Source organism: Phaethon aethereus (genome assembly GCF_964289735.1).
Source record: "Phaethon aethereus genome assembly, chromosome: Z".
NCBI lineage: Eukaryota > Metazoa > Chordata > Aves > Phaethontiformes > Phaethontidae > Phaethon > Phaethon aethereus.
In genome coordinates this window covers 79,178,786-79,193,238 of record NC_138577.1, presented here as the reverse complement: position 1 = coordinate 79,193,238, position 14,453 = coordinate 79,178,786, and the positions used below count along the sequence as shown (strand labels likewise).

Genomic DNA, 14,453 nt, shown 5'->3' with positions numbered 1-14,453 from the left:
CAACTCAAAACATCAGCATATTATCAACAGTTTCTCATCCCAAATCCAAAACATAGTCTCACACCAGCTTCTGTGAAGAAAACCAGCTCTATCCTGTCTGAAACCAGGACAAAGGGTGTACAGAAGGTAGTGACAGGTTCTTTTTTTCAGTGGCTCCAACAACACAAGGGAATGGGCACAAATGGAAATATTGGAAGTTTCACTTAAATGTGAGAAAGAAATTTTACTTTGTGGGTGACTGGATGCAGGAACAAGTTTGGCAGAGAGATATTCAATAACCAACTTCACGGCACCCTGGGCAGCCTGCTCTAGCTAACCCTGCTCTGAGCCAAGGGGTTGGACTAGAAGATACACAGAGGTGCTTCCAGCCTGGATTTCTCTGTGATTGTCAGTTTTGTGTTCCTGTAGATTGGAATTGAGATCAACTCATGCATACTGACATTGTTTCACAAGTTCACCAACTTCAGTTCCTGACTTTCTGTAGTCCTCAGTCTCTCCCAGGACTGAGAATTTACCTCCAGCTTGCTTTAAGAACAATACATGGTGCTGGGTCTAAGAGTTCTCGTTTAGTCAGAGAAGGAAGAAGTTTGTAGAAGCTCAGGCAGATCTATTTTAGGCTTTCAGATTATACTGCAAACTGGTTTCATCTGTGGGTGGATGAAGTTAAGAGCAATAATTATAAACTAGCAACCAAGGAGGCTGGAAGTAGAGCTCCAGACTCTTGGTATATTTTTTTGTTGGAGAGCTGCCAGGCTCCCTTCCAGAATATGAGTGTTAAGTAACAGCACTCCAAACACACCAAGTATTTATACTTGATCAGATGCTAATATAGGCCTAGGGGTTCACCAGCATGGTAGCTTGGAAGCAGATGAGCAAGAGGTCACATGTAAGCTATAGTTTTCAGTTTGTAACCAGAAGTTTGCAGTAAGAGTTTTAACATCCACCTCCATGAACTAGCAAATGCAAGCTATGCATTCATTGCAAGCTTGGTATTCCACATCAGCTCTGCTTGATACACTACCTGTAAAACAGCCTGGAAGGTCACTTCAGCTGCCTAGTGTTAACAGAGCCACATACAAGGCATGTGCATCTCCAAAGAAGAAAAGCTGAACAGGTTATAGGTAGCTTGCCACAAGTACAGTGGTCTCAGAGATATCTGAGAGGACAAGGGATTCTGAGCCCTATGACCAGTGGCATATGAGAGCTTTTGGAGTGATAGGAAAGAAACAAGCACTGGGAGTCAGGACCCTATCAGATATCTGCCAATCCCAAGGCAGACCACAGCGAGAACAGCCAACATCACCCTGTTGTGAGATACTCTCACAACACAAGTCTAGAGGGACTACAAGGACCACAGCTAGAGAAAAGCAGGAATAAGCCATAATGAAGACTTTCTTTCTAATTCTGCAGAGCCTGGCACTTCCCACACTTAGCAGCACGCTATTAAATCCGCACAAACTCAGTGCGGCTGCATCCTGAGTCTTATCATACCCCTACAACCATTGGGGTACAATCACACAGCAGAATACCATCTACTTCTCACCTCAGCTCTGAACCCAGTAAACCATTAATAATGCCTTTTCTCCTCAGTGTCAAAGTGTTTGTCCTAGTACACTGAGCAGATTTGCTATCGAAAGTGACAAACTAGTGAACTGGAACTTCCTTTTGACAGAACTTCCCCCCCTTTTTTTTTTTAAGGAAAAAAAGGAGAGAAAGCCACACTGACACTTCCCCATTTGTCTTACCTTTCTCTGCAAAGGATCTGCTCTGACGAGCAGATCACAATTAGTTTGCATGCCTTCCAAAAGCTCTGTAAGAGAGTAAGAACTCAGTTTTTCAGCTAACTCTACAATGGACCTGCAATGCATCCTGAGGGATTGTTTCTTCCTGCATGTTTCCCTCTCACCTGATGTAAAAAAAAAAAAAAAAAAGGAGCGGGGGGGGGGTGTCAGTACTTCAGTACTACTTAGGTTCAGCTTTAGTTGTCTCCTTATTTGGAGGCTAGAAAGGATAAAATGAGAATAAGCTTAAAAGGCTTGGTGGTCAGCTATCAGGACAAACACTGTTTTATGCAGTTGGACCTGAGGGGAACAAAAAGATATTTATAGAAAGATCTGACCAATACAGAAATGCTTCAGAGACAAGAATCTACAACTCCAGTGTTTCATGTTTGCTGCAGAATCACTGTAAAAGCAAAGTAATTAGCCAGAAATGTTCATTTCATTTAAGAGGCTAGATGCTGCTCAGAAGTCAAAGTTTCCTGGCTTCTAAAGCAGCTCTCTACTACAACTCGGGATGAAGATGCTATTTCAGACAATCTCTGCACCCCTCTTTGTAAGATACAGAAATCTTGAGATTAGTCAACTTAAAGAGCCTCAGAACCTGAGAAGCCACAGAAAACAGCACAGAAGGTTTTCCTTCCTTTTCCCATGACCTACTGCTCTAGCAGCATTAGCCACTGTTCTTGAACAGCAACCAAAGGTTTATGAGACTTCAAAGCTAGACAGTGTCTAAGCTACTAGATTACTCCCATGTTTGAATCAAAAACCAATGGGAGACACACACGCAGTGTTCCTGTCCTCTAGGTTCCTCTGACTCAGGATAAAGTAGTACTCTTACTCAGCAGCTCCAAAAAAGCAAGGAAAGCATGCTTTAAAGAATGCAAAGCAGTGGTGGCAGAAATTCGACCACTTCAGGCTGCACATCTGTGGCAATGCTTTATGGGCAGACAACTTCCCTTACTTCTGCAACTTTCTCCTCTCAGAGGATTTCAGTCTTAGCCACTTTTATCTTGCAGCAGTATTTAGGAAGTATTTGCTCAAAGCACGTAAGAACCACACAGAAAAAAAAAATTACCCAGTTCATGGTGCTAGTCAGCCATTGCCACTATCCCTCTGCCAGAGGGATGTCCTAGTACATGGCTGGTTATGGACAGTGGTCTTTACAGAAGCTTACTCAGAGTCACTTTGAAGCAGGAGACTGACCCAAGCTTCTCTTACAGTATGAATCTCCACCAGACTCTCCAGAAAGGCCCTTGGAAAGGCCAAGAGAGCAGGCAACCACAGCTCCTATTCAAGAACCAATAAAGAACAGCTGCAGAGCTTTAAGCCTCAGCCAGAATTGAATACTGACCTCCCTCTGTTACCCAACTACTGGAGCTATCCACACATCATTAGTTGATTAGTGAGCCAGCCTTTTCAAGAGATTAATGACCCACCACCAGACTAAGAGACATACTGACCACCTAAAAGGCTCTTTTACCTTTTTACCTTACTTGCTCTCTAGACTACTAAATACACAGTACAAGCAGTTGAAGTTTACCATTGCCTTAAAGTTAGGAACACCCGTTCGTTTGCTGAAGGTTTTCCTGAGGTGGGAAAGAAGTCAACTCTTCTCTTGCCAGTGCATCAGGTAGTGGAAGAAGGGACATCCCTCACACAGCAGAGCTGTTGGACTCCTTCCATCAGAAGGATCAGACACTTGGCTTTTTCTGCTAATTCAGCTAGAAGGAAAAAAAAAAAAAGAATGCTGCTCTCTTCCTACTGGAAATCCTTTTATTCTGCAAGGCTCATTACCTTAATGCCATTTCCAGGTCAACCACAGAATTGCTCCTGAGTCCAAAAACTGCTTACCTCAGCCCGTTTTTGCTCTCCCCTTTAGAGTATTTCTGCGCTGCCAAGTGCCTAGAACATGACAGTACTGCATACAGGTACAAGAAGAAGGACTTCACCTGTGTTGCTGGTGGAAAAACTGGGCAAGAACCTTCCTACTGATGAGAAGTTAGCTGACTACAGCCTGAGGCCTGAGAGGTATTTCTAGATTATCCCAGAAACCTCCTAGGTTATCGGGATGCTGATACATTCCTGAAGATACTTCAAAACAGTAAAGTGGAGAGGAGCTTTCCTGCGCTCCAAAAGTAAGAAAGCTTTTTAATAGAGCTGAAGAAAGAAGTTACAGGGTGTGAGCTACTCCTCAAAACAGAGCTTCTCACCAGCTACGCAGCAGTGTGGATGGACAGTGTTAACAGAGTACAACACCACCACTGCACTCCTCAGCTGCGAGAAGACCCATGAAGGCAGCTGCCAACTCCTACTGCTACAGGTTGGTCAGACAGCAACCTAGTTACATGAATAAATCCAATCTATCATAAATAAAAAACTCCGTAATTCATACTCCCACCTTACTCACATACCCCATGCTTTCAGAGGACCATCAACTGTTCGATAAGTATCTTAGATGAAGACATATGCTCCCAGAGGGAAGGTAAGCCTGGCTTCTCACTTGAGGAACAGCGGGCAAATGAGGAGAGGGCTCCTTACATGGGCAGGAACAAGTGCTGAATCTGTACAGCACAGTTACAGGGCAGCAGAAGGTGACACATGGAAGAGGCCAGACTACCTTGACTCATTCCCCTAGAGTATGGGAGTGTACCAGACCAGATATTGCTGGCAGCCCCAAGGCCTCTGGAGGCTAGCAGATCCATCCTACCTAGAAGCAGCTTCACGTTCCCCAGCACAACAGCCACAGGAAGCACCTCATGCCACCAGCAGCTCTGCAACACCTCACACACACACCAGCTAGCCCAGAACTGCTTATTATAAAGTTTCAAACCGACGTCACCCCTTGCAACCCTCGCTCCCAGGAAATCCTACCTTAACGCATTTCAGGAAGTCTGTGCACAAAGATACTAAGTCCTCGCAAGAGCAGTTAACGTGCCAGCAGTGCCATGCTGCCACTACTGCTTTCACATTCGCTGCCACATTCAAGGCCCATAGGAGGGCAGGGCATTTTACAAAGCCCGCTCATGTCCCGGGGACACATGCCAGTCAGGGAAGGGAAAGCAGGCACAGACACTCCCGCAACGGCATCCTTTCCCCCTTACACCGCTGTGAGGAAGCGAGCAGGAGTTCAGCTGTGGAGAGGACAGTCACAGGCAAGTTGGTGGCAAGCTTGGCGGTAAGGAAACAGCCACAGCTCCGAGCCTTCCCCGTGAGGGCTACAGAAAGGAGACGGCAAGGAGTTGCAGCAATTCCTGAGGCATTCAGACCCATCTGTAGAGGTATGGGCCACAGGAAGACACAGCCAGTAAAATACTGCCTCTCGCATCCACTCCGGTGAGAGTGGGGGCACCGGTGTCCCAGCCGGTCCATCGCAGAGAGAGACACGATGCCTGCAAGCTCCCACACCGGGTGCCTTCTCCCCCCCGGGCAGCTCCGGGCTCTTGCAAAGGGTGTCAGCAGCGCCCAGGGCTTCATTTCTCCGCGGGGAGCCAGGGATGAAGGCGGGGAAGGAACACGCACACGCAACCCCTCTCCCTCTTCTCCATGCTGCTCTTCCAAGGCAGAGACACCCCCGCCCCAAATGCCGCGGCCCCCCGCGCCTTAGCCGGGCCATACCTTATCGGCGATGCTGCGGGGCAGGAGCAGGTCGGGGCTGGGGGTGAGGGCCGGCCCCATCTCCTCGCTGCTGGACGTGGCCAGGGGATGCGGCATCTCCCGCAGCGACTTGGGCCCGGAGGACGGGAGAGGCTTGGGGGTGTCCGCCGTGCCGCCCGACATCGCGCCGGGACCGGGCAGCGGCTGAGGCAAGGAGGGAACGGAGGCCGCGCCGCCTGGGCGGGGAGCTGCGGAGCCTCGGCCAGAGCCTGCCCGCCGCCACCGCGCTACGAGGCGGAGGAGGCGGAGGAAGAGGAGGCGGAGGCAGAGGAGGGGGAGGAGAGGAGGGGGAGGGAGGGCGGAGGGAGAGCAGCGCCTGCCCGCACCGCCACCGCCCGCCCCTCTCCGAAGCGCCGCTTCCCCCCCTCCCGCCCCCCCCGCCCTGGCCTCCTGCGGCGGCCGCCACCGCCGCACCACCCCGCGCACCCGCCCCCTGCCCCGCGCGGCCAGCGGAAGGCGGGGGGCCGCCCCAGCGCGGCGGCGGCGGCGGGCGGGGCTGCAGCGAGAGCAAGCCCCGCCCCCGGCGGGGCGGGGCCGGTGCCAGCCACCGCCCGGACCGGGGCGGGTGGGGGGAGGTAGCGGCGTCCAGAGAGCGACCCGGCTGCAGCGGTCGCGGTGGTGTTGCACAGCCGTTAAACGGCAGAAACGCAAACCCGTCGCTCGCCGGCTGAGTTCGCCTCTGTCAGGCCGTTCACAGGTTTGAAGGGAGGCTTCGCACAAACTGCGGGTCTCCGTGCCGGTGGCGTGCGGCGCCTGAGGGCGGCTAGAACGGCAGTGGGGCTCAGGGAGACCGACCCAGCAAGCCGGGCCCAAGGGACCAGGCTCTTCGTGGGGAGCCAGGGGAGCACGCCACACATCGACACGCAGAGGGGTGTCTTGTGCGTGAGGCCAGCGAACGACCCCGATGTGCCGCCAGCCTCCACCACATGCCTGCTGTCACCGTGCGCGAGGCGCCTCACGTTCTTCTAGAACAACCTGCATACTCACGCCACTTGGAATTCATCGCAGAGAATTCTTTTTGTAGTAGAAAAGAAAAAAATTAATTTTAAAAGTAGATGCCATGAAAAGTTTTACTGTAATCCTGTGCAGAAAAAGTTTGTGGTTTTTTTTCAGGCAACCTTAAATTCGGGCTCTCTTATGATTTGCTAAAATGAGCTGAAAGATAATACTGAGTCCTGCTGAAATGACCCACGTGAATTTGTCTAACAGCATGTATCAATTATCAATTACAAAAATTCAGTGATCTATCCACAGTTAACGTGAAAAAAGTGTTGATGACTGCCAAATAATTAATAAATAGGAGAAAAATCATAGTCCGGTTTAAGATATTCCCTGCGCAGCTAAAGCAGCTACATTTGTCTGATAAATTATTCTCCATAAATAATTTTCTTGGCAGCATTACTTAGACGTAATAGAGTACCATGCTTCTGGGGAATGAAGCAGATCACTGTGAGACTGTCATCATCCTTTCCAGCTATAGATAGATACATGAAGATACATATACAGGTACGTGACCAAACAGGACTCAGACACTGTAACATTTTTGCTTGTGTTTAACTTTTTCCTGGGGGAGTACAGCCCCTTGGAAGCAAAGGGGCAGCACTGCTACCTAAAGCGAAGCCAGCAAGTTTCCCAGGTGTCCACGCCAGGTGCCGAGCAGCAGGGCAAATTTGGGAGTGTAGTGCTGTGGACTGTGATAAACGCCATTTATCACAGGAAAAAAAAAATTTAAAAAATCAATCCTTACTATAAATAACCACTTAATATTACATAATGTTTGAACTTGGGTAACAATCAAAAGCCCCAGCCGAGTCCCAGGCCGCCATGAGGAGGCTGTGAGACATAACTTGTTTGTTACACTTAAGAAAACCACAACCTATTTATCAGGAAAAGGAAACAACACAAATTAAGCAGCATCAATACATACACCCCAAGCTTTCCTGAGACTATCCAAATCTTAAGTGCAAACTATTGTGACAAAGCAGCAGCCAGGTTCGTGTATCTGCCAGTTCCCTACAGTTCTGTGAAAGCCTGAATCTCAACAGCTTGCAACTTACTCAGAGCTCCTCCTATCTTTTCCTTTAAGCATCCTCACCCAGCTCTCTTTCCAACTCGGGCCCTTCTCCAGAGGAAGCCTGTCAGGGACACTTACACCAAAACCACCAACACCTGCACGCCTGTGGACGCTCTAGCTCTGTGCAGGTACCAAACACCTTGTAACTCATTAAATCTATCTGCTGAGTGGGCAGTGAACTGAGCGTAAGCGTGCTGCATCCTCACAACAAAGGTGACGGACGGTACCCGGGCTGCCTAAAACAGCAAGCAGCACAGGCAGCAGATCGAGGGCAGGGTTTATCAGTCTCCACCTGGCACTCGTTAGATGTTAGCAGAAATACTGTGTCCAGTTGTGGGCCCCTTAATACAAGAAAAACACTGACAAACTGGTGGTAGTGCAGAGGAGGGCACCAAGGTGGCTGGTGACTGCAGCACTAGCCCTGCAAGCAAGAAGCTGCAGGGCGGAGGCTTTTTCAGCCCAGAGCAGACCTGGCATCAAGGGCACTTAATTAAACCCTGCAGCACCCCATAGGGAGGGGATAGAAGAGATGGAGCTGGGCTCGTCACAGCGCTGCATAGTAGGAGGACGAGACAAAGGACGTAAATTAAAGCAGGAAAGTTCCTGATGGATGTTAGGAAGAACTTTTCGCCCCTCAGGACAGCCAAAGCAGTGGAGCAGGTTGTGGAAAGAGGTTGTGCAGTCTCCACCCTTGGAGATTTTCAATTTTCAATCTGGTCTGATCTCATGCCTGACCTTCCTTTAAGCAAGAGATTGGACAAGAGACCTCCTTAGGTCCCTTCCAGCCTGAACGATTCAGTAATTCAGATAATGTTTGTTGCTATGGAAGTTGTATGTCTAGTTTCTGAAGAGGTGTGAGGTGACCTCTTGATTTTCCTGTATACAAGGATGAAGTTCCAAGCTCCAGTCCCTTACTGGTCCAGCTGCCTGTGAATACTGTATGTACATGCAATATATGCCTCTGTTTACTAATTACATTTACCCGTGTTACCTAGATGGTTACTGCTTGGAGCTGAAACATGTCATCCTTAGTCTTTTCATCTGACACAAACTACTTAGAAATGTTTTCAAATAACTAACTGGATCGGTATATGCAAAATACAGGAATATTTGTGCACATCTGAATACAACCAAGCTGAAGTCTGGTTAGAAGAAGTTCACAAGACATTAGGAGAAGGACTTTTATCCAGGAAAACAGAAAAACCTGGTGATTATTACAGTGATACTCCTAAATTCTGACTATGATAGTTATGCTTAAAATTCAGAATTCCAACACCATAGCATGCTATAAAGTCAAGATGGTTAACTGCTGAGCAGGTCTTTTTCCTATATTGATTCCCAGGTCACTTCAATATAAATGTTCACTCATTTCTGATAATAACATGCATTTTGTGAAACCAAACGGACAGGGTTAGGGTATCTGTAAATCTCTTAAGGACTAAAGACAGACGTCTATCTTCCTGTGATTTCAGCGAGTACTAAGTCTGTAAATACCGGTATAGGCAGCAATCTAGGTTTAATAATGATATAGACCTTCAGTAGCAGATGCAAACTATCACACTGAGAACAAGAAGAGTTCAAAAATCATATCTCAAAGTATATGAACTTACTTTAAATTTATAATCTGAAAAATCTTATAACTGGCTGGGCTTTTCTTTGCCAGTCTGTTCATATCACAGACTAAGGTGGGTTTTTAGCTTCCTCTTCAGCCATGAGAGAAACCTTCTTTTTTTTTTTAACATGGAAGAGGGCAATCTTCCATGTACTTGAATCTTCTTATGTACTTGATTTCAAGAGCTGGAACTTCAAAAACACAGAAGAGAAAACATTTTAAGACTTGCATTTGAAAAATTAGATTTAGGAGCAAATTCCTGTACCTTGATTGGAACTAGTCACACATTATCAACAGAGGCCATAAACAGCTCCAAATCTTTTGTGCATTAAACAAAACAGAACAAAGGTACGCTATGTAGCTAACCTGTAGGAAATTTTTTCCACACACAAATAGAAAACCTTGAAATGTATCAGCATGTGTGTCATTTGGCTCTAGCAGCAGGCACAAGAATGTACAGCCAAAAACCATGGAAGGAAAGTGTCTATTTTTCTAATAGTAGCAGCACTGAAATAAATGTATGTCTTAATTCTGCTAAGAAATTATGAGGATTAAAAACATGGTAATGTATCATTCTCCAGTTCCCACTCCATACCGCAAACTGCGGTGGTGTAATTTTATGACTGTGGTATTTTCCTTGACATTTTTATTTGATAGTTTTCTTTTTGTTAAACATTGACAAAGTTACAACCAATCAGCACATGAAACATGCAACCAGCAGTATAAAATACTCAATGATAATCACAATCAGTGACTGGCTGAAGAGAGACTGCTATTCAGTGCCTGCCTCTTAACCCAAGTTAACCTGAAAAAACTGGCATGCTCTCCTAGCAAAATCCTAATTATTTATGATGTTTACATTATTTCACGTGAGAAGTCTTCTTCAAAGCAAGGATTGGAGCAACTCCTTAATAATAATAGAAAGTCACCTGTAGGAAAACCTATGTAAAGATAGGAAGCACCAGTGGTTTACTGCTGTTCTGATCTGGAGTGCCGGGTACTCCAATAATACCACTCAGGATGTTTTTATAACGGCAGATGGCTTTGTAAGTGCTCAGTGTGAGCCTGAAAAGGACTCTCAGTTGTTTCATAACATTCTTTTCATAATGCATCTTCATCTTCTTGTTCAGATAATGAGACAGGAAATGGCAATAGGGTTTACAATAAATAGCAGGAGGCTAATTTCAGGTTGAATTTATTTACTAGACCAGACATGTAAAACCCAGCCTGCTTTTCACCAAGTATTCTATTTAAAGCCTAAATTATAGGATTCTTCTCTATAGTTCACTCCAGACAGTACAGACAACAAACAATAAGGTAGGCTGGAGGCCACACCAGCCAGACCGTCAGGCTTGGCTGGTTTGCCAGGTCAATGGCAGTAAAAGGCTTTTTCCCCCACTGTCGACAGCCTCTCCTTGACCACTTTATCTATTTCCCCCTGTGCTCTACCTCGAGAAGGTAACGTTTGTGTCTCTCTGCAAATAAACACATATGAAATCAGTATGAAACAAGACCATTCTAGAGGATGTAAAAAAATCCAGCTATCTTTTGAAAAAAAGGTCCTCCCTCTCTCCCTATGTTACTACAGATAGGGCACTTGTGATAGAAAGTGGAAGGCTGTGCTAAATGGCTATCAAATGAAAAATCAGAGGTCCGACCATGGAGAAAGACTACAACTAGGCATACAGTATCTTGAGGCAATTGGATATAAAAAAATTAATCCAACTAAAATATGTGAAGACTCTTCAAAACATTCTAATTTGTTTGTTTGGGGTTTTTTTTGTGACATGCACAATAAATACAGAAATAAAAGGAAGTGTTTAGAATGGATCTGTATGTGTAGCACTGCCAGTTGGAAATAACAGCAGCATTCTGGAAGATCTTGGCTCAAGCCCAGGAGACATCCTGCACAGCCCATTTTCACTTGGGGGAAAAAAAAAAAAAAAGAAAAAAAAGAGCAAGTCACTGTTTTACCTCAGCTTTGTCAACTCCAAGCAGCTTGTAGTGAATATAACTGCCCATGGCCCTTCTGAAATACTGCAGTTTATGATCATTCAGTCTCACATCCAATCTAATTCAGCTTTTGTTTATTTAATGAGATACACCGCTCCCTCTACACTAAGATGATGAGAACAGCCAGCCTGAAAACTAGCATTTTATTGGCTCAAAAAGCAGCATGGCAAGATTTGTGAGGCAATATTCAAGAAAAGCCTTTGCTTTAAACTGAAGATTTTTTAATGACTTTCCAATACACATGCTATAAATGCTGTATTTTATAATTTTTTATTTGATTATGGTGAACAAGAAGGAGGAATTTCAGGGAAAATGAAAATATTCTGATGCACGAGAGATTAGACTCCATTCTTTTCAAGGCTACGTTCCTTCCTGTTTCTACAACCCAAGGAGGAAATTAATTTACTCATATGAAGCTCCTCCCAAAGCCAGAGGATCATTTGATTTGAGGCAGGACTATGTTTTCATAGAGATGCTCAAAGTTACTACTATGATCAATTTTCGTCACACTTGTACAAAACTGCAGGATTAATGAGTCCCCACATTTCTGCACCTGAGTTTCCTTGCTGATGACTCCTCCTCCTTGCCCTGATACCTCTTCCTTTTCTACCTTCTTTCCTTGATTCCCAACCAAGAACAACTGCCTGCTACTTAATTCTTCTTACCAGCGTTAGCTGTGTCAAAGATAAGCCCAGCAGCTAAGCCTGTCTGTCTCAAACTGCAGCTTTTCAGAATCACTTACATCTTCAGTCCTGGCATGACCCTGCAGAGAAATGCACCAGGCAGAATTGTTAGCTTGGGCGCTGTGCTGCTCTTCACTTGCAATGCTTCTCAGCAGTTAAGGATTATGAGTGACATGTCCAGGTAAAATGGACTGCAGGTCATCCAAGAGAGACTACTTAAAAGGGGGGGGGGAAGCACATATGACAGTTCTCAAGGCACAACGAGAAATTACAAACATTAAAAAAACAACCCAGAACATCAGAAGGAGGGAAGGTGCTCAATCAGCTGTTTGAGCAAAGAGAAGAGTTGCAAATAATGTCTGTATGTGGGAAAGGCAGCAACATTTGCCTTCCACAGTATTAATTAACACAGCTTTAACGCAAACAGAAAACTCCCTGAGATTGTCAGATGTTTGCTGCTTGCTCACACGCTGGTTTGGGTTTTCATTAAAACAAACAAACAAACACACACACACACACACACACGTTTTACCACACACACACACGTTTTACCACACACACACACACGTTTTACCACACACACACACACGTTTTACCAGGCAAACAATCTAGGTAACCAAATTCTAAATCTGGACATTACAAGTCTCTACACATAAATTTTTGCAGTTTTACAATTTTCACACTTAGTGAGGCTTTGAAAAATAAGTATAAATGAATGCATGGACAGACAGCATATTTGGTTAACAGAAGTTCCCCTATCTCCTATTTGTATGCATAGTACTAATGCACACTATTTTAAGTCAAATTAATCGTTATTGATACTGATAGGATTTTTATACCTTTTGTACACTCTCAAAAATGTAATTTATTTCTACATCATCTAGTAAAACTGGCTGCAGCAGATGATCTTAAAAATTGTTAATTGCCTTCAGCAACTATGTATGTATTTGGTTGTCCAAGCTAACGGACTAGTGTGGCATTTAGCACTGTGCACACTCTGTGTATGTTCTTACCAATATAAATAGTTCCATCGTAACTAAAACAATAGTTTTTAATAAGCCCTTTTTCCACTTTAAGCCTGGAGAGTCATGACGTTATGGGCTTTCAAGAGTTGATGGAAGAGGAAGCAGATGAAACTAAGCGCCCTGCAGTGTAGAGAAGGTTTGACTACCTGATCCAGAATTGCCCTTACCCTAAGTGCCATTTGCTCAGAAATGCCTGTTACATACACCACCAAAATCTCAGTATTAACACGTTTAGTATCCTGCAGTGAAAGCATATCTAAGTGGAGACACCTTGAACTAAGGCCAAACTAAAAGAAAAAAAGTAACTCATTTTCTGTACATGTCTTTAAATTTCATTCTAAAAAAAAGGCCTTTATTTAATGAAAATTGTTTACTGCCTTAAAAATGCCCATGTGTAAAACTTAAGTCGGCAATGTGACTGATTTCTTGGCTAGCCAGAGGTCAGTGTTGGCCCCATCTGATTGCAGCCCTTTACATTATTTGTTAATTGCAGTTCTTAAGTATTGATTTTACTCCTGTATGATCAGAGGTGCAGCTGTTAAGGGCCACAGTATTTGAACTGAGCTTGGTTTGAGTCAGACAAGTATTTTAACCACAAGGACATAAAATAAAATTCACTGATCGCTGTTGAAGACTAAGCCTTATCCTCCAGGGCAGACTTGATCACTTAAGAAAAGATACTCTCATTTATAAGGCTGTTACTTGACATTTCAAAAATCATGTGTTAGTAACACAAATGCACCACCCTTTCTGCAATTCCCACCAAATAATCATTCCTGCCGTGTTCAAATTCCGTGGCTGTGATAAAAAAATTAAAACGCTTCCCTACTACTTTTCTTGTTTTATCCCATTTAACCATGCTGCCTGAAGTCTCCTTAGTGTGATCCAAGGGCGATCCTCACCCACTTGCCCCTTACAGGCGCCATGAAGCAGAAACGCAGCTTAAAGCCTCAGATGAATACTTCCCGGGGCCTAACTCAGCCTCGCCATGCACCTCTGGCCCCGAACCCTGCAGCCAGACCCCACTCCGCACCGTACAGCACTCCGGGGGAGGCCTGTGGAAACGCCCGCCTCAAAGCGGGCCCCGCCCGTTGCCTAGAGACCAGGGGCGGCCGCAGAGCGAGGCGCGGGCGGGTCTGCCTCACCCCCTTTGAAGCGGACTGGCCACTCACAGCTGCCCGTCAAGTACTCGATGACGCCCTTCGCCGCCGCCCGGGAAGGAGCTCGACGGCGCGCGTGGGGCGGTGTCGTCGCGCAGTGCTACGTCAGGAGGATGTGCCGCGAGCTCATTGGCTGTGACGGAGCTGGGCGGGGAGAGACGAGGTGGGAAGGGGGTGGGGCGGGGTGGCCGTGAGGCCGCCGGGCCGCGGCTGAGGGCGGGCGGGGTGAGGGGAAAGTGAGCGGCAGTTCCCGGGCAGGTGAGTGGTGGGAGCGCAAGGGGCTGGGCTGGGGCAGCAGGCGCGCGCTGCCTCTCCGCCGGCTGGGGAGGGCGAGAGAGCGGGACCGTCACATCCCTCGTAGGCGAGAGGGAGAGGGAGAGGGAGAGGGTGAGTGGGAGAGTCCACGCGCACGACGGGGGGAGAGAGCGAGCGGGAGAGTCCACACGTGCGG

At 46.3% G+C, this 14,453-nt stretch overlaps 1 protein-coding gene across 1 annotated transcript in view; it reads right to left on the bottom strand.

Annotated features, from left to right (window-relative positions):
- The window catches only part of SNX30 (sorting nexin family member 30), a gene marked incomplete at both ends in the record, with an annotated part of 50,363 nt that extends 44,805 nt beyond the window's left edge, over positions 1-5,558 (bottom strand). Inside the window, one exon of the mRNA XM_082013672.1 lies at positions 5,397-5,558. Within this exon, the coding sequence (XP_081869798.1) occupies positions 5,397-5,558 (162 nt within the window). The remainder of the gene's footprint in view (positions 1-5,396) is intronic.
- Positions 5,559-14,453: the final 8,895 nt, after the last annotated feature.